Raw genomic sequence first — 21,152 nt, 5'->3', positions numbered from 1 at the left:
GCCAAAGGTGAGCCACGTAAATAAGACCGCCCACAAAACGTTACATCCTGAAGCGACTGTCAGAAAGCGGCTTGAAGGTGATCTGTAAAACATTTTGACCAAAGAACCACCATTACATGTTATGTAGACCACAAGGAACTGTTTTCAGTTTAGAAAAAAATCATAATATGACCCGGAATAGACCCGCTCATCAGCAGTGCGCCTTACAATCCGGTGCGCCCTATGGTCCAGAAAATACGGTAAATGACATATTCAATGTAAATTAGCATCGGGCTAGCACATTTTGAAAAAAGTGGAGCCTAACAGTACTTTTAAGTGTTTTCTATCAGGCATGCTTGCTTTGTTGGCATTAAAAACTGCAACATTACAAGAAGGTAGTCTGACCGAGTACGCTCTGAATGCTGCTTGAGTGATTGTTTGCCCGACAAGTGTTTGAGCCGGACGTGACGTCACGTGCAACAAATGTATTGAACGTTCTATTTTACGTTTAGTAACGACAGAATTCAGTCGGTGTCTATAAAAGTACCGAATTCAGTACCCATCAACAGCCTTGGGTATGTGTGCATTTTAACACTTTTGTCAAGGAGCCAAATGAAATGTATTACTGGAACCATACTTGCCAACCCTCCCGGATTTTCCGGGAGACTCCCGAAATTCAGCGCCTCTCCCGAAAACCTCGCGGGACAAATTTTCTCCCGAAAATCTCCCGAAATTCAGGCGGACCTGAGTGACGTGTCGACAGCCTGTTTTCACGTCCGCTTTCCCACAATATAAACAGCATGCCTTCCCAATCACATTATAACTGTAGAATGATCGAGGGCGAGTTCTTGGTTTCTTATGTGGGTTTATTGTTAGGCAGTTTCATTAACGTCCTCCCAGCGCGGCAACAACACACAACAACAGCAGTCACGTTTTCGTCTACCGTAAAGCAGTTCGTCTGCCGTAAACAGCAATGTTGTGACACTCTTAAACAGCACAATACTGCCATCGACTGTACATGCATATGTGACAATAACATCTATGTCTTTTAAAGAGTGCAGTGCACAACTGCGCACACAACAAGGAGACGAAGCAGAATGCATCATCAGAGAGGGTGTTCGGCATGGTTAGAACATTAGTGACAGAGAATAGAACAAGGATGGACAATTCAACCCTTAACTCAACAATGAGTAGATGAGTGTTATGTGTGTGTATATGTGTAAATAAATGAACACTGAAATTCAAGTATTTCTCTTATATATATATATATATATATATATATATATATATATATATATATATATATATATAATAAAATAAATATATATATCTATATATATATATATATATATATATATATATATATATATATATATATATATATATATATATATATATATATAAATACTTGACTTGGTGAATTCTAGCTGTAAATATACTCCTCCCCTCTTAACCACGCCCCAAACCACACCATCCGCCGCCCCCCAACCAACCCCCCACCCCCACCTCTTAAAATCGGAGGTCTCAAGGTTGGCAAGTATGACTGGAACTGAAATGAGGTCGGATTCGATGTTCTTGTGTGAATTCCCAAATGTTGACAGTGAGTTATTGTAACATAAACACTGCCAACATGTCTGAATCAATCAAGCTTAACTTCAGATCAGATCAATATGAAGCTCAGCTTTGAGTAGATGAGTTCTTAATGGACCCAACGGGGGGCTAAGATGGAAGAGATCAGCGTCCGCTCTTACTTTGATGATCACCTCCAGTTCGTCCGGGGACACACACGTGTGTTTTTGCAGGAACGCTGCCTTCTCGGCGGTGATGGTGATCTTCTGGTTGTTTTCAAATGGCTGCTCCAGAGCCCGAAACATCAGCCCACCGGCCACCAGGTAGACCACCACCACGACAAACACCGCCAACACCGTCTTCAGTTTCATCATGGTGAAAGGAGCTGAGCCGTCAGCCTCCATGCTGGCCACCACGCTGCTAGGCCGAGAGACCCGGGGCAGGGTGCACCCCATGGGGTTCTGCATGGTGGCGACGCTGGCGTGCACAAGACTGGACTGCAGCATACCGGGCTGCATCTTCTTGGGCGGGACCAGGTTGGTCTGAACTGCCACTGAAAGACAAGAATAATCTCAATCTCAGGCGGTGTGTGGAACAAAGTCACCCCGGAACGTGAAAAACATGCGACCGGCATCAACATTCAGTGATCAACTCTACAAGGGCGTTTTCAGTTTTGGATGTTCCTGTTATTTTGGGATTCCAGAGCATTCATGAAATATAAATTGCATACAAAAAAGCATTTTATCAAGCATATGTTCACGTAAATAAAACATCACGGATATAAAAAAAAATACATTCAAATGACAGATTGTTGTTACTGTATTCACATTTTAATGTCTACAACAGGCGTTTAGGTTTTGTGATGCTGACAATTGTTTTTTTACTTAAATATATCATTTTTCGGTAGGTTGTGAGTTCAAACCCCGGCCGAGTCATACCAAAGACTATAAAAATGGGACCCATTACCTCTCTGCTTGGCACTCAGCATCAAGGGTTGGAATTGGGGGTTAAATCACCAAAAATGATTCCCGGGCGCGGCCACCGTTGCTGCCCACTACTCCCCTCACCTCCCAGGGAGTGATCAAGGGTGATGGGTCAAATGCAGAGAATCATTTCACCACACCTAGTGTGTGTGTGAGAATCATTGGTACTTTAACTTAATTTAACAAAATATGTTCTGCCATGATGCCAGTCAAATGACACCTCAAGTACATGTAGAATCTTGTCTAATCCTCTCGATCTATTTTACCCGAACCCAGTGGTCCCCACAGTGGGCCAAACAAAACGATGGCGACGACAACGAAGAAGGTATAAACCGGGGGTCAGCAACCCGCGGCTGTCAAGCCGCATGTGGCTCTTTAGTTCCGCCCGAGTGGCTCCCTGGAGCATTTTTAAAAAAGGATGGAAAATGGAAAAAGATGGAGGGAAAATAATTGTTTTTTGTTTGAGGACAAACATGACACAAACCTTCCCAATTGTTAGAAAGCCCACTGTTTAATATGTGTGTGTGTGTATGCTTCACTGATGAGAGTATTTGGTGGACATCGTTTTGTCCTCCTAATTTTGGCGGTTGTTGAACTCACCATAGTGTGGACCGCGACGCAACAGTTTGTTTACATGTAAAATCTTCCACTCCTTCTTTGTATCATTTTGTCCACCAAAAGTTTTATGCTGTGCGTGAATGCACAAAGGTGAGCTTTGTTGACGTTATTGACTTGTTGGAGTGCTATTCAGGCATATTTGGTCAGTGCTATAACTAGCTATTCAATGCTAACATGTTATTTAGGCGACCTGTATGTACATATTGCATCATTATGTCTCATGTATAGGTATTTTTGAGCTCATTTCATATCCTTTGCTTTTATCCACTTTGTATATAATTTATATTTGAATGTCTCATGACACATTATCTGTATGTAATATTGGCTGCATTTCAGATAGTTGTTTGTGTGCCATGTTGTTCCAGACCATAGCAAACATTACCTAGCTTGCCAAAAATTGTAATAAATCTATTAAAAGAAGACAGCCTTAAGTGAAGTGATTTATATTTATATAGTACTTTTCTCTAGTGACTCAAAGTGCTTTACATAGTGAAACCCAATATCTAAGTTACATTTAAACCAGTGTGGGTGGCACTGGGAGCAGGTGGGTAAAGTGTCTTGTCCAAGGACACAACGGCAGTGACTAGGATGGCGGAAGCGGGGATTGAACCTGCAACCCTCAAGTTGCTGGCACGGTCGCTCTACCAACTGAGCTATACCGCCTTAACTTGGACACACATATCTATACCGTTGGCCATTAAAAGCCAGTAATTTCCTGGAGTTATTGTTATGATCCGCTGCCCGGATCATATTTTTGTTTTTGTTTTCAAGTCACTTGTGTTTTTCAGCACCTCTTGAGTTTGTTTCTGTTGCCATGACGGCAGATTATAGTCACCTGCCTCTGGTTAGTGTCCCGGACGCGCACCTGTTGCCCGGGCACTAATCAGAGGGCTATTTAGTTTACGCGCTGGCCTCATTCGGTCTGTTGGTTTTGTTTGCTCCTACGCAACAAGTTACGCTCCTAGTTTCGCTCATAGTTTACATTTTTGATATTAGCATCTTTGCTACCCTCTTGTTTTCCGTGCCGTGGTGCACCGCGCAGCATTTTGTTCTGCAATCAGAATAAATCATTTATTCTCACCTGCAAGCCGCTTCCTGACATCCCTCTGCATCTTGAAAAGACGACCTCCGGCATCACAATGCCTCAAAGGCGTAACAGTCATATCACCTTCTGAGTAGCCTCTGATTTACTAATGGTTTCTAATGTTGTAAAAATGTGTTGAATAAATATTACATTTCAACATTTCTGTCAACTAAGATTTAGTCATTTTGATAGTAGGCTATTATAGCTAATATAGACACTTACATCATGTGTTGTCTTCATTATAAGACTTATATACAGCTTTTAATTTTTTGCGGCTCCAGACAGATTTGTTTTTTGTATTTTTGATCCAATATGGCTCTATACTGTTTTGGGTTGCCAACCCCTGGTATAAACAATGTACAGAGGCTGGTGCAGAAAACAGAAGAATGACTCTTAGAGCAAAATTTAGAAGGTTCAAACGTAAAAGTGAACCTTCATCAGACCCATGTGTGTGAATGTGAGTGTGAATGTTGTCTGTCTATCTGTGTTGGCCCTTCATCAGACATCATTTTTTAAAAGTATATTAGCATCTATCAGCTATGAATTTGAACAAATAAATTGACATTTAGAAATATACAGGCACATTGGTATGGGCTTTATTGCCGAAAATGTATAATGTTATATTATAGCCTCACGCGATAATTACCGTATTTTTCGGACTATAAGTCGCAGTTTTTTTCAGTTTGGCCGGGGGTGCGACTTATACTCAGGAGCGACTTATGTGTGAAATTATTAACACATTACCGTAAAATATCAAATAATATTATTTAGCTCATTCACGTAAGAGACTAGACGTATAAGATTTCATGGGATTTAGCGATTAAGAGTGACAGATTGTTTGGTAAACGTGCGACTTATATATGTTTTTTCCCTTCTTTATTATGCCTTTTCGGCAGGTGCGACTTATACTCCGGTGTGACTTATACTCCGAAAAATACGGTATATACTATATCACAATATATTATTTGGTATGTAAATGATAATAGAACATTTCAAAACGGGTTACAAAGGCTCCAAATTCAGCTACTGACGTAATGTACAGGCCAAAATTTTGGACACACCTTCTCATTCAAAGTGTTTTCTTTATTTTCATGACTATTTACATTGTAGATTGTCACTGAAGGCATCAAAACTATGAATGAACACATGTGGAGTTATGTACTTAACAAAAAAAAAGGTGAACTAACTGAAAACATGTTTTATATTCTACTTTCTTCAAAATAACCACCCTTTGCTCTGATTACTGCTTTGCACACTCTTGGCATTCTCTCGATGAGCTTCAAGAGGTAGTCACCTGAGATGGTTTTCACTTCACAGGTGTTATAGTTTTGATGCCTTCAGTGACAATCTACAAGGTAAATAGTCATGAAAATAAAGAAAAAGCATTGAAATGAGAGGGTGTGTCCAAACTTTTGGCCTGTACTGTACAGTATGCAGTAACATAGTTTGTCATTTATTTGGTAAAAACTATTACTAATTTATTTGCTAATTCTGTTACGGCGCACGCACAGTCTGCTTCTTCCTCGTCTGCGGGAGCACTTGGAGGATCCGCTGACAGAGCAGCACGCCCACGCAGCTACAAGCCTGCAGACGATTGGCAATCTACACACCTAGAATTGATGAGGGCGAGCTGCTTAAAGGACCCAGGGATCCTTGCGGAAACTTAGTTTCTCTATGGTGAACCTGTTTTACTTCCGTTGCCTTGGTTTCGAGCTGTACGTCTCGCTCCCTTGGACTCCCCCCCTCCCTGGTTCTCGACTGCCTTCCCGTTCCTCGACTCCTCGCTCGCCCCTGGACTCTGACGCCTCTCTCTCGCCCCAGATCACCTGCCTGCCCCATGGACTGCCTCGTTCGCTCTCGCCAACACTTGGTAACACACACTTCAGCAAACTACACACATAGTCTTACACCACACACTCTTGTATTTTGGTCACACACTCCATTCTTTAGTTTAGTAGTATTTTTTGTTATTATTATATATACATTGACTATATATATAATACATTAATGAACATTACTGCCCTCTGGTGTCTGAGCCGTCACCTCCCCTTAGTAAGACATAACAAATTCACTGTTAATAGTTGGTTACTTTCTGTGGTAAAACGTTTCTAGCTACACTGTTCAAATGTAATAAGCACTTATTATTCTGCTGTTTCAATACTTTACATTATTTTTGGGCGATACCACAAATTTGGGTATTGAGACTGGAGGAGATTCAGATGAAGAGACAGGGCTAAGCGCCGGGACGGACAGGCTTCACAGTGTCTTGGCTGAATGAGCAGGTATCGGACACCTCGGTCTCCAGATGCATCCTCGCTCATCCATGCGGACTGGATACTGGTCGAGTTAGTGGGTGGCCGAGAGTGGAGTCGGCTCTCTTGGTTGCTTTGTTGGGTCTGCTCCTGTCTCTGGCCATGCTCCCTCCACCCCAGCAGACAATGGCGTGGAACACCGCAGAGGCCAGCACAGTGTATAAGTTTCTTTTATTTTTTATTCTTAGCTGTATGTAGAAGTGGCTGGTTGCATCAGCTCTGCTCTTTTAATGTCTTTAATGTCCTTTGTGTTCTTTGATGTTTCCCTCTTACACACATGTAAGAGGGATGTGTGCTATGGCCAGTGTTGGGTTAGTTACTGAAAACCAGCAACTAGTTACAGTTACTAGTTACTTTATTTCAAAAGTAACTCAGTTACTAACTCAGTTACTTAAACCAAAAAGTAATGCGTTACTGTGAAAAGTAACTATTTAGTTACTTATATATATTTTTTTTAATTTTTTTAAGGCCCCATTTAATGCCCTTTTAGCCTTAATTTTAGTACTGTTATTGCACTGGAGAATAATACAATCTGTTGTTCAACTTGACATGCATTTGCATCATTGAACTCTGCTAAGCAATGTGCTCTACATACAACACACAAAGACAAAGATATGTTTTAAAGGGCCAATTTGTTTCAGACCAGAACAAATTGACAAAACTATTTTAAATAGCTGCAACTTAACATACATAAGTAACAAACAGCATAATAACAACATAGCTGTAAAACAAGAAAGGCACACACTACATACATAAAGCCTAACCAGGCGTTTTCTCAAGGAATTCTGAAATAAAATCATGTCTGAAGCCCAGAACACTCTACACATTTCCCCACTTAGTTTAGAGAAAAGGAAATATTAGCCTGGCCCACTAGTATCCCTCTTTAGGTTTGTGAACTTTATAGTCTAAACATTTAGAGTGATGTGATAATCAAACACTCTAAAAGTTTAAAATGAAAGAGTATATAAGAGAATTGACAGAGTGTGTGTACCTTCACGTGTGCAGTGCCTCGTTAAAATCCAGCCGCTGTTGGAGGTGGAGGTGAGTGTGTCTCTTTACTAGCTTCGTCGAAGCATGTTGTTTTTGTCGCTGTTTCAGCATATTTGAAACTTACATTCAGCTAAAATGTTCTTTTCTTTGTGGTCGATAAAAGAAACGTACTGAAAATATCTCCATTTTAAGAAACTCGGCTTCGGGGTTCGCCATGACGTCTTGATAGTAGACACAGACACGCCCCCTCCCCCACGCACACACTCACACACACACACGTACACACAGACAGCGCGCGGCGCGCCTCTTTTTTGTCGCCTCTTCAGCAGCGACACTCAGATCTTCTCAGTTTCTAGCCGATACTACATAAAAAATAACGCAAAATAACGCAGTAACGCATCATGTAGTAACGGTAACGGAGTTACTGAATATAAAAAATAACGCGTTAGATTACTAGTTACCGCCGATAGTAACGGCGTTACAGTAACGCGTTACTTTGTAACGCGTTAGTCCCAACACTGGCTATGGCTATGATTTGTTTTTTCCCTTGACCTCAGTCTGGACCCCCTCTCCAGGGGCCCAGGCTTAGACTAATTTTTTTATTTTATTTATTTATTCCCCCCCCCCCTACCATTGTTTACCTGTATCTCACTTTTTTTGTAAGGGGCGCCGGAAGTTGGCAGACCCGTCAGCGATCCTGTTCTGTCTCCCTGTAATGTTTGTCTGATCTTGAATGGGATTGTGCTGAAAATGTTCTGATTCTGAGTCATACCAAGTTACAGGAGCAGTATTGATCATAGGGAACCCACGCAGTCCCGGGGAGAACATGCAAACCAACCCCACACAGAAAGACAGCGAGCCCAAGAATCAAACCCACGATCTCCGTATTGTGAGGCATCAGCACTTGATTACATTTTTGATTCCAATTATAATCAGATAAAAACACAGGATGGTGGTGTAACAACATTTATTAAATATCTAATTTCCTACTAAATCCTATGGTTTTGCCCTTAAAGCCCTTCTGTGTACAGGGATTTATTTCCTGAGTTTGTAAACAATAATAATAAGGAAAAATGTTTGGATAATAAAAAACATCAATCTTACCACTGTAGTATTGGTCTTACACTGACCATATACCTGGTATCATCACTGTCGATATTTGTATCGATCTGCCTACCTTTGTTCACATTCAGAAGCTCGAGTTTAGCGGTTAACAAATCTTCCTATGGTGTGTAGTGTAGCATGTTTAGCTATTCCTCGTCCTCCAGTGATAATGGTACTTAGTTTATTTGCCGCCACGGAGGTGAGGATTGCTGACCTTGCACTGTGGAAAGATGTTAGCGCTAGCAAGAATGCTACAAGGCGTTGAGGACGTGTTCATTTGCTTGTCACTGTCAAATTTGCGAGACACCGCTAGAATGTGTCACCATTATGCATTAAAAGAATGTATTGATAGTAAAAGCTATATTGTCAGCCAAATTTATTATACCGTATTTTCCAGATTATAGGGCGCACCCGATTATAAAGCGCACTGCCGATGAATGGTCTATTTTTGATCTTTTTTTTCATATACTGTATAAAGCGCACCGGATTATAGGGCGCAATAAAGGAGTCATATTATTATTGGGTTTTTTTCTAAATGTAAAACACTTCCTTGTGGTCTACATAACATGTTTTTTTGGTCAAAATGTTGCATAGATTATGTTTTACAGATCATCTTCAAGCCGCTTTCTGACAGTCGCTTCAGGATGCGCCGTTTTGTGGGCGGTCTTATTTACGTGGCTCACCTTCGACAGCGTCTTCTCCCCGTCATCTTTGTTATAGCGGTGTAGCGTGCAAGGACGGGAGTGGAAGAAGTGTCAAAAGATGGAGCTAACTGTTTTAATGACATTTAGACTTTACTTCAATCAATAACGGAGCAGCATCTCCTCATCCGTGGCTCACTAGTGCAACAACAACGCCGGAAATGTGTCCCGTGAAAAACCGTCCGACCGGAACTCTCTAATAACTAAAGTTCCTTGGGTGAATAATGTAAATTCACTACACCAGTATGTTTTAGCGCTTTCATGGCGAGTTCACTGACAGGTATAAGTAAGAACTTTACACTACTTTATATTAGAAATGGCAACAGCGGAGGATGAATGTCACATAACAAGAAGATAGAGAAAAAGAAAAAACTTATCGACTACGGTGTCGGCACGGACTACAAAAGCGGAAGCGCGCAATTTTTCAGGATTTATGCAAATCCCAAATACAGATCAGCAGGTACCAGAAGGTAAGAAAAGTTGTTTTGCATAATAATGCGAAACAAAACACCAGATAATGTCTTAACTTATACACACACCATAATAATACTCATATGTTGAAGCACAGTACAATCCATCAAGCGGTGCGGCTTCATAGCTTACCAAAGTCGTACTAAAACATTTTGATAGATTTTTGAGCGCTGTGTGTAATGTTCTATATTTTCAATGGAACATATAACATGTTGGTGGTGTTTACTTGAGTCATATTGCCATCATAGTGCAGTCTACACGCATCTCTTATGTGTGACCATCTACTGGTCACACTTATCATTACACCATGTGCCAAATAAAATTGCTTCAAGGTCGGTAAGCAAAACCAGAATTATTCCGTACATCAGGCGCACCGGGTTATAAGGGGCACTGTCGGGTTTTGAGGGAAAAAAATGATTTCAAGTGCGCCTTATAGTCCGGAAAATACTGTATTTATATCGTCTATATTGTGCAACCCTACACACACACTTTGGTTAAGTTGTTCAAAAAGAAACCTGTTGACTGCCGTGCACAGCAGAGCACATTTAACAACGCAGCTAAAAAAGAAAAGCCAGAAAAAAAGCAGAAATGTTATAAATCAGTGGTCCCAACTTTTTTTTTTTTTTTTTATTAAATCAATATAAAAAACACGTCCGAAAAATACCGTATTTTTCGGACTATAAGTCGCAGTTTTTTTCATAGTTTGGCCGGGCTCCAGTGCGACTTATATATGTTTTTTTCCTTCTTTATTATGCATTTTCGGCAGGTGCGATTTATACTCCGGTGCGACTTATACTCCGAAAAAATCCGGTACATTATATATCAATAAAGATCAATACAGTCTGCAGGGATACAGTCCGTAAGCACACATGATTGTATTTCTTTATTAACCCCCCCCCCCCCCCCCCCCCCGGTCTGTGGGACAAATTTTCAGGCGTTGACCTGTATGCAGCTACAAAAAGGTTGGGGACCACTGTTATAAATAACCAACTGACTGAAAAAGCACTTAGCGCAGACCTCCGCCATGAAGGCTCTATCTTCCAATAGTAAAGAATGCCTTTTAAAAATCCTAATTTCAGAAAGTTATCTAGATCACACCCAAAATCTAATCACTTGTTCTTTATCTCATTTCTGACATTTCCTGAAAGTTTCATCTAAACCCACACATGACTTTTTGAACTATGTTGCCAACTAACTAACAAGCATACAAATAAAAACAAAACACGTAATAAAAGGATAAATTAAATCTTCTTGTGTGTTGTGTGTGCTTTTATTTTGAATTTTCTGTCAATTCCAAACAGGCTGAATGCAAACAGGTCACTCTTTGCATCTCCCAAGTCAGCTGGGCACAATTGTTCTTCAGCAAAATTTAAATAACACCGTAGTGAACCCTCTATTCACTCTTTGTCTCTGTGGGTGGGGGCAAGCCCACTGTCTGCACACACAGAAGTTCAGCCTGCACAAAAGGTAACGTACAAGATTCTTGTCAGATTTCTAGAATTTCTTCAGAGTTCCATCAATGTAACCTTAAGACAAGGAATATTGGGCTCACAAATGTTAAAGACCACTAAATCGTAATTGTTTTTGTTTAGATTAGAATAGAATAGAATAGAATAGAAAGTACTTTATTGATCCCTGGGGGAAATTCAGCACCACAGTTCGCTCACAATAGACAATACTAATAATAAATAATATAATATATATATTATATATTATATATATAATATATAAATAATATAAATATCTTCTACATATGCTGCCATTCTGTTTTTGTTTTGGCAAATATCTGATAAATTCTAAAAAAAAAAAAAAATACACATATTTGACTGTGGACACTCTTGTGATTTTGATAACATCGGACCGTCTGCCCTGCAGGATGAATTTGAGGACTAGTAATAGACAAGTAAGAGTGAAAAGCAAATTTCATTTTCGCTCGCAAACAAATCATTCTAATTAGGATTGTTCGAGACTCTCCTGAAGAACAGTGCGGTGAAGCCACAACAAACTCCTTTTTTGCCTCTCATGGACACACACCTGTTGTTGTTGACTTTAGACCGACTGGCGGCTGCAAGAGCGCCAAGGTCGCGGAACAGAGCCTAGCTGCAGGCCTACCCACACACATACATCCACGAAAGATACACGCCACACACACATACCCAACCACCCATCCCAAGCGGCTGAGCAGCGCTTTAAATGGCTGCGGCCGTACTCCGTAGCCCCCACTCTGTTGCAAGTCTTGTGGATTCTGTGTAACACGTTTATGTGTGCTTATGGCTATTGAACATAACTTTCTTTTTCTAAACCTATGAAGTAAGAAAGTGAGTGCTAATAAAAAGTAGTAGATCATATTATTTGAAATAAAGAGAAAAATCGACCAAAGCGTGAAAGAGCGCGTGGTCAACTTAGTGAAGCAGTTGGAGCTCATCACTGCAAGTCTGCACCATATTGAAGCAGAATGAATCTATAACTTCAGACAAGGACGTCAAAAAATATCTCAAGGGAGGACATGTATTCATTATAATATGGAACGGCTGCTGATGGTGTGTTTGACGGGAAAGCAGCTGGAAGGAGATACCGTGGAAGTTCGCTCTCTAAGGTAAATGCTAGGGGTGTGGGAAAAAATCGATTTGAATCGCGATTCTCACGTAGTGCGATTCAGAATCGATTCTCATTTTTTAAAAATCGATTTAAAAAAAAAAATGTATTTATTTAATTTTTTATTTTTATTTTTTATTTTTTTTAATTAATCAATCCAACAAAACAATACACAGCAATACCATAACAATGCAATCCAATTCCAAAACCAAACCCGACCCAGCAACACTTAAAACTGCAATAAACAGAGCAATTGAGAGGAGACACAAACACGACACAGAACAAACCAAAAGTAGTGAAACAAAAATGATTATTATCAACAACAGTATCAATATTAGTTACAATTTCAACATAGCAGTGATTAAAAATCCCTCATTGACATTATCATTAGACATTTGTAAAAATTTAAAAAGAGAACAATAGTGTCACAGTGGCTTACACTTGCATCGCATCTCATAAGTTTGACAACACACTGTGTCCAATATTTTCACAAAGATAAAATAAGTCCTATTTTTGGTTCATTTAATAGTTAAAACAAATTTACATTATTGCAATCAGTTGATAAAACATTGTCCTTTACAATTATAAAAGCTTTTTACAAAAATCTACTACTCTGCTTGCATGTCAGCAGACTGGGGTAGATCCTGCTGAAATCCTATGTATTGAATGAATAGAAAATCGTTTTGATTCGGGAAAAAAATAGTTTTTGAATCGAGAATCGTGTTGAATTGAAATTTTTTTTATTTTGAATCGAATCGTGACCCCAAGAATCGATATTAAATTGAATCTAGATATGTATTATCTTATTTACCTGCTGAAATATGCGGTCGCATATTGCATCATTTTAATTTCCTAAAAACGTATTATTAGTCTAAGATAATTAAGTTAATTTACCTATAACATCTTGTTACTTTCTGCTGTAACAGGGTTCTATCTACACCCCTGTTAAAATGTATTTGTTTCTGTTGTTTGAGTATTATACATTAGTTTTGCGCGATACTACATATTTTGATATCCACTCAATCCCAAGTAGTCACAGGGGCAGTATCGGTCATACCAATGCTAATACCGATACATGGAATTTTCAAAATATTTAAATAGTTACACATTTATAATCAGACAAAAATGTATTTTAAATATTCTCAATGTGTTGTTTTTCAAGGTACAGTAGAAGCATTTAAGTCCCGTCTTAAAACTCATTTGTATACGCTACCCTTTAAATAGACCCCCCCCCCCCCTTTCAGACCAGTTGATCTGCCGTCTCTTTTCTGCTCTGCCCCCCTCTCCTGCGCAAAGAGGTTGTCAGGTGACCACAGATGATGCGCTAGCTGTTCAAAGTCGGGACCCGGGGTGGACCACTCATCTGTCTCTACGCTGCTGATCTGTTTCCACTCAAGATGATCCCCTGTTGGCCCCACTATGGACTGGACTCTCACATTATCAACTAGATCCACTCGACGTCCATTGCACCGGTCGCCCCGGGGGTGGGGTCCCCACATCTGCGGTCCCCTCCAAGGTTTCTCATTGTATCCCATTGGGTTGAGTTTTTTCCTTGCCCTGATGTGGGATCTGTCATTGTGGCTTGTGCAGCCCTTTGAGACACTTGTGATTAAGGGCTATATAAGTAAACTTTGATTGATTGATTGATTGATTGAAGGTACACAACCAATTAAACTTCCAGGGTGCACTTATGAAAACAGTGACATATATTCCAGTGTTGTGTGACAATAATAATATGTACCGTATTTTTCGGACTATTACATTACCGTAAAATATCAAATAATTTTATTTAGCTCATTCACGTAAGAGACTACACGTATAAGATTTCATGGGATCTAGCGATTAAGAGTGACAGATTGTTTGGTAAACGTATAGCATGGAGGGCTGCAACAACTAATCGATTAAATCGATTAAAATCGATTATAAAAATAGTTGGCGATTAATTGAGTCATCGATTTGTTGGAACTGTGCTATGCGCATGCGCAGAGGCTACGTTTTTTTTTTAACCTTTATTTATAAACGGCAATATTTACAAACAGCTGAGAAACAATAATCTAAATAATAGGGGTGTAACGGTACGTGTATTTGTATCGAACCGTTTCGGTACGGGGGTTTTGTTTCGGTGCGGAAGTGTACCGAACGAGTTTCCACACGGACATATTAAGTAGCGTACTGCACGTTGTGTAAACAATACTCCAAATGCTAACGGGCTACGATAGACTGACCATATGTCCTCTTTTCACCGGACATGTCCTCTTTTGCGGAGCTGTCAGGGCGGAGTTTCATAAATGCCTCAAATGTCGGGCATTTTGCGTTAGGGTTGTGTGTATTTTCAATGTACGTTCAGGGTTAAGAAGGTTAAAAACACAACAAATTGTGCGCGCAGCAGCATTGGTGAGGGAGGGGGAGAGACAGAGAGAGTTGTGATAAACGCGCATGCGTCGTCAGGCTCTGCTTTTTATCCATAGATTTATCAGATTTAATTTTTTATTATCTATAGCAGGGGTGTCAAAAGTGTGCATTTTTGTAACATTTTCCTTGTTTTATTTGGCAAGTTGAAAGAACATGGCGCCAGTATGCTGCGGGTTTTTATTCAATAAAATACTGGAAAGGATAGAAATGTAGTTTGTCTCTTTTATCCGATTATTAATCGATTAATCGAAGTAATAATCGACAGATTAATCGATAATCAAATTAATCGTTAGTTGCAGCCCTAATAGCATGTTCTATATGTTATAGTTATTTGAATGACTCTTACCATAATATGTTACGTTGACATACCAGGCACGTTCTCAGTTGGTTATTTATGCCTCATATAACGTACACTTATTCAGCCTGTTGTTCACTATTCTTTATTTATTAGGGCCCGCCATGGCCCATTGCAAAAGGACTCCCACAGGGAGTCCTTATGCAATGGGACATAAGGACCTATTGTTATTCGATCGTTTTTTCTTTCTTATTATTATAATTTTACACACACATCAGTAATATACGGCAAAACTTTTTATCAAAGAACCAAACTTAAAAACTCAAAATTGCGCTCTAGCGCCCCCTAGGAAAAAAACAAACTAGACTGCCTGTAACTCCCACTAGGAAGGTCGGAAAAATATGAAACAAAATCCTCTATGTAGGTCTGACTTAGACCTAGTTCTCATAATTGTATGTCTTCGGGCTAAAATCAACAGGAAGTTGGCAATTCCCCCTTCAAGACAAAAAAGTACTAAAAACAGTCACTTTTGCCTCTTTGAGCTGTAATTTGACCCCCTTAACATGCTTCAAAACTCACCAAACTGAACACACACATCAGGACTGGCAAAAACTGTGATCTAATGAAAAAACCTAACCCCAAATTCAAAAATTGCGCTCTACAGCAATTTGTCAATAAAACTGATAAAAAACTGCTCCTGGGAAGGAAAAAATTACAAAACTGCCTGTAACTCCCACTGGGAAGGTCGGAGAGACATGAAACAAAAACTTCTATGTGGGTCTCACTTAGACCTACATTTCATACATTGACAACCCCCAGCAAAAATCTACAGGAAGTTTGCTATTCCCCCTTCAAAACAATTTTTTTGTAATAACCGGTCACCTTCCTTCAAAAACGAACTCCTCTGAGCGCGTTTGTCGTTTCGCCTTCAAACTAACACAGGAGAGAGATTGAACCCCTGTGAATACAACAACAGAAGCGCTTTTTAATTAAGTGCTCCGGTTTTGATTTTATGACCCTTCAAAGACCCGCTGCACTCATGCTGCTGCGGTGCTGGTTTTTTAAGATGGCTGCTTAAAAGCAGGAAGCACCAACGTGCCCACACAATGCAGACAAGGTAGGTACACTAGACAAAAGTCTTGGGACACTTCCGACTAAAAGTAGACAAAAGTATTGGGACACTTAGGACTAGCACCTGCCAAATACGCGGGCCCGTCCAACGCTGCTTGCAGCTTTAATTTTAAATTGCCTTTCAAATGTCTATTCTTGGTGTTGGGTTTTATCAAATAAATTTCCCCCAAAAATGCGATTTATACTCCAGTGCGACTTATATATGTTTTTTTTTTCCTTCTTTATTATGCAGGTGCGACTTATACTCCGGTACGACTTATACTCCGGAGAATACGGTAAATTAAAAATGATAGGATGGAAGCCTGTGCAAACCCACAGACGTGACACTCATGCAAGATTCGATGGTTTATGATGTTTAACATCCCTCCACTGCACCACAACACCATTTGTTTTCACCAGATTGAAGGAGCTGCAGTCCACTAACTTGACTATACATTTTTCATGAGCACATCTGGTGGAGAGAGAAAAAAAATACCCATGGAGAGAAAGATGAGGAGTTGATTGCAGCATGTTTGCAAATAACAGGCGAGCATTTGGCATAAACGTCAAGTGCGAAATAAACAAAGATGTCTAACCTGGTGAAGGGCTGGTCCTTGGTTTTCTTGGGTTTTCGCTTGGAAATTTCATCTTGCTTCTCCAGGCTGGTGGTGGTTTTGCACTTGAAATGGATTATTCACTCTCTCGTCCGCCGTGACTTTAACCGGGAGTGGATTTTGAAAAAAAAACCAAAGAAAAAAAACATCTTCTTTTCTGGTTATACTCGCCCTTTCGCCGCTTACCTCCGGTGGTCCTCGGGAGCGCGCAGAGGCGTCAGGAGAACATCAACATCCTGCGGCGTGTCCGTGCGTCGTGCTGCAGAAACACGCTGCATCGTGGGGAGGACGGTCGGTCAGGCACCGCGCTGCTCTGGCTGGCGTCGCAGTGACGTCATGCCATGCCAGACTGTTTACTCGGAGCATCCCTGCAGGGCAAGGCAGGACAGAGAAATAATAGCTGCATTACTATGGAGATACTGCAGGAGCAGGGCCGGCTCTAGATCATTTGGCACCCCGGGCGAGGGGTAAGGGGGTAAGCCCCCCCCCAGAAAAGTTTCCCCTAAATGTGGTGATGGAAACTCCTTCCATCGTCTCTTTTAGGGAATGTGAAGTCTGAGTTTACCTCCGTAGTAGTTCAGGATTTCAGCAGGATCTACCCCAGTCTGCTGACATGCAAGCAGAGTAGTAGATTTTTGTAAAAAGCTTTTATAATTGTAAAGGACAATGTTTTATCAACTGATTGCAATAATGTAAATTTGTTTTAACTATTAAATGAACCAAAAATAGGACTTATTTTATCTTTGTGAAAATATTGGACACCGTGTGTTGTCAAGCTTATGAGATGCGATGCAAGTGTAAGCCACTGTGACACTATTGTTCTCTTTTAAAATTTTTACAAATGTCTAATGATAATGTCAATGAGGGATTTTTAATCACTGCTATGTTGAAATTGTAACTAATATTGATACTGTTGTTGATAATAATCATTTTTGTTTCACTACTTTTGGTTTGTTCTGTGTCGTGTTTGTGTCTCCTCTCAATTGCTCTGTTTATTGCAGTTTTAAGTGTTGCTGGGTCGGGTTTGGTTTTGGAATTGGATTGCATTGTTATGGTATTGCTGTGTATTGTTTTGTTGGATTGATTAATTAAAAAAAATAAAAAATTAAAATTAAAAATTAAATAAATACATATTTTTTTTTAAATCGATTTTTAAAAAATGAGAATCGATTCTGAATCGCACTACGTGAGAATCGCGATTCAAATCGATTTTTTCCCACACCCCTAGCATTTACCTTAGAGAGCGAACTTCCACGGTATCTCCTTCCAGCTGCTTTCCCGTCAAACACACCATCAGCAGCCGTTCCATATTATAATGAATACATGTCCTCCCTTGAGATATTTTTTGACGTCCTTGTCTGAAGTTATAGATTCATTCTGCTTCAATATGGTGCAGACTTGCAGTGATGAGCTCCAACTGCTTCACTAAGTTGACCACGCGCTCTTTCACGCTTTGGTCGATTTTTCTCTTTATTTCAAATAATATGATCTACTACTTTTTATTAGCACTCACTTTCTTACTTCATAGGTTTAGAAAAAGAAAGTTATGTTCAATAGCCATAAGCACACATAAACATGTTACACAGAATCCACAAGACTTGCAACAGAGTGGGGGCTACGGAGTACGGCCGCAGCCATTTAAAGCGCTGCTCAGCCGCTTGGGATGGGTGGTTGGGTATGTGTGTGTGGCGTGTATCTTTCGTGGATGTATGTGTGTGGGTAGGCCTGCAGCTAGGCTCTGTTCCGCGACCTTGGCGCTCTTGCAGCCGCCAGTCGGTCTAAAGTCAACAACAACAGGTGTGTATCCATGAGAGGCAAGAAAGTCAAGGTCCCCTGGGGTGATATTTGATTCAATCAATCAATCAATGTGTATTTATATAGCCCTAAATCACAAGTGTCTCAAATGGCTGCACAAGCCACAACGACATCCTCGGTACAAAGCCCACATAAGGGCAAGGAAAAACTCACCCCAGTGGGACGTCGATGTGAATGACTATGAGAAACCTTGGAGAGGACCTCATATGTGGGTAACCCCCCTCCCCTCCACAAGGGAGAGGGGAGCAGAGGAGAAAAGAAAAGAAACGGCAGATCAACTGGTCTAAAAGGGGGGTCTATTTAAAGGCTAGAGTATACAAATGAGTTTTAAGATGGGACTTAAATGCTTCTACTGAGGTAGCATCTCTAATTGTTACCGGGAGGGCATTCCATAGTACTGGAGCCCGAATAGAAAACGCTCTATAGCCCGCAGACTTTTTTTGGGCTCTGGGAATCACTAATAAGCCGGAGTTCTTTGAACGCAGATTAGTATTAGAACCGGCCCGCAGGCCACAGCCGCCTGCTGCCGTTTTGCACGCACCAATACTCCATCAGTGTTGGCGCTATATTTCAAAATGTGGGCCATCAAGTCATAAAAATGGTCTCCTACGGTGCGTTTTTGTGGTCCCACGTTTTTGTAACTGTTTTCAAAATGATAAATGTATAATAAATGGAAAAAGGTTGTCATGGTTAGAGTGTCCGCCCTGAGATCGGTAGGTCGTGAGTTCAAACCCCGGCCAAGTCATACCAAAGACGCACTCAGCATCAAGGGTTGGAATTGGGGGTTGAATCGCCAAAAATGATTCCCGGGCGCGGTCACCGCTGCTGCTCACTGCTGCCCTCACCTCCCAGGGGGTGATCAAGGGTGATGGGTCAAATGCAGAGAATAATTTCACCTCACCTAGTGTGTGTGTGACAATCATTGGTACTTTTATTTTTGTTTTAACGTTACTTAATTCATTTAAAAAAATAATACAAAAGAAAACACAATTTTATGCATATGTAAATGTATTGCTTCCTCCCACCTCCAAAAACATGCACCTGGGGATAGGTTGATTGGCAACACTAAATTGGCCCTAGTGTGTGAATGTGAGTGTGAATGTTGTCTGTCTATCTGTGTTGGCCCTGCGATGAGGTGGCGACTTGTCCAGGGTGTACACCGCCTTCCGCCCGAATGCAACTGAGATAGGCTCCAGCGACCCCCCGCGACCCCGAAAGGGACAAGCGATAGAAAATGGATGGATGGATGGATGGATGTAAATGTATTCAGCAGAGGTGGGACCAAGTCATTGTTTTGCAAGTCACAAGTAAGTCTCAAGTCTTTGCCCTCAAGTCCGAGTCAAGTCCCGAGTCAAGACAGGCAAGCCCCGAGTCAAGTCCAAAGTCAAGACTGGAAAGTCTCAAGTCAAGTCCTAAGTCCTGCCTTTTGAGTTTCGAATCCTTTCAAGTCCTTTTAACCACAGACTAATATATTAACACAGATTGTGTATGCTTTTCAAACGCTGTATTTATTTATTAAAACAAGTGCATTTTAAATTGCAGGAAAGAAAATTGTGCTGACATTGCACTTTATAATAGCACTATTAACCAGTCATTTTAAACATTAACTCATTCCTTTATAGAACAAACACATTGAAAAATAAAGTGCAAATGTACTTATTTGTACAAAAGTGTTAACATTGAAAAAACATGACATATACGTGAACATAACAAAAAAGTTGTACTTTTTATATGTCAGGGCCCTATGCTGCATTGCATTTGCAAAAGACCAAATTAGCCAAGAGTCTGTCAGTCATTTGTGCACGATGGGAGCGTAGTATGATGCCACCATGGCTGAAAACTTGCTCCACTGGAGCACTGGAGGCAGGCACTGCCAAGACTCTCATGGCCACTCGGAACAGTGAAGGAAGAGTCTTCATGTTCAATGCCCAGAACAAAAGGGGGAGAGAGTTTTTTTGGGTTGGTGCACTACTTGTAAGTGTATCTTGTGTTTTTTATGTTGATTTAATTAAAAAAAGAAAAAAAAAAAAATTATTTCTTGTGCGGCCCGATACCAATCGATCCACCACTGAGGTAAACAACCAACAGTATGTCAGAAAGCTAGCTAAAACGGTACACATATTCATAATATAGTATACATTTTAACTAACCTTTATTTTACTATTTTTGTCTTTTTTTAGGTGGCTAAAATACGCGGTGCTGCTGACCGTCGTCTAACGTTACGTGTGATATATTGACTAACGTAACCCTGCTTAAAAAAAATCACTGAACAAAAAGTATGAATAAGGTAGTGAACTGCAACAGATTCCCGTGTTTGCAATAACGTTATAACGTTAGCAGTGAGTTTACAGCCTCACTGATTTAACTACACAGCAAATAAAAGTCACGTTACTTAGCCAATAAACGTTATCTTACATTCAAAACTTACCGTTCTTTGTGCAACTTCAAATGCCGGACGAAGTTGGAAGTTGTTGCCTCTCCATCAGTAATTTTCGAACCG

General features: G+C 40.4%; 1 protein-coding gene across 1 annotated transcript in view; it reads right to left on the bottom strand.

The window, feature by feature from the left end:
- The window catches only part of kcnk10a (potassium channel, subfamily K, member 10a), a 28,122-nt gene extending 11,078 nt beyond the window's left edge, over window positions 1-17,044 (bottom strand). The window contains exons 1-2 of the mRNA XM_061929336.1: window positions 16,820-17,044; window positions 1,731-2,101 (exon numbers count right to left, since the gene is read on the bottom strand). Of these exons, the coding sequence (XP_061785320.1) occupies window positions 1,731-2,101; window positions 16,820-16,871 (423 nt within the window). The 5' untranslated portion in view covers window positions 16,872-17,044. The remainder of the gene's footprint in view (window positions 1-1,730; window positions 2,102-16,819) is intronic.
- Window positions 17,045-21,152: the final 4,108 nt, after the last annotated feature.

The sequence above is a fragment of the Nerophis lumbriciformis genome, linkage group LG34 (genome assembly GCF_033978685.3).
Source record: "Nerophis lumbriciformis linkage group LG34, RoL_Nlum_v2.1, whole genome shotgun sequence".
Classification (NCBI taxonomy): Eukaryota; Metazoa; Chordata; class Actinopteri; order Syngnathiformes; family Syngnathidae; genus Nerophis; species Nerophis lumbriciformis.
Note: the sequence above shows the minus strand (reverse complement) of the source record. Positions and strands in the feature narration are given on the sequence as shown.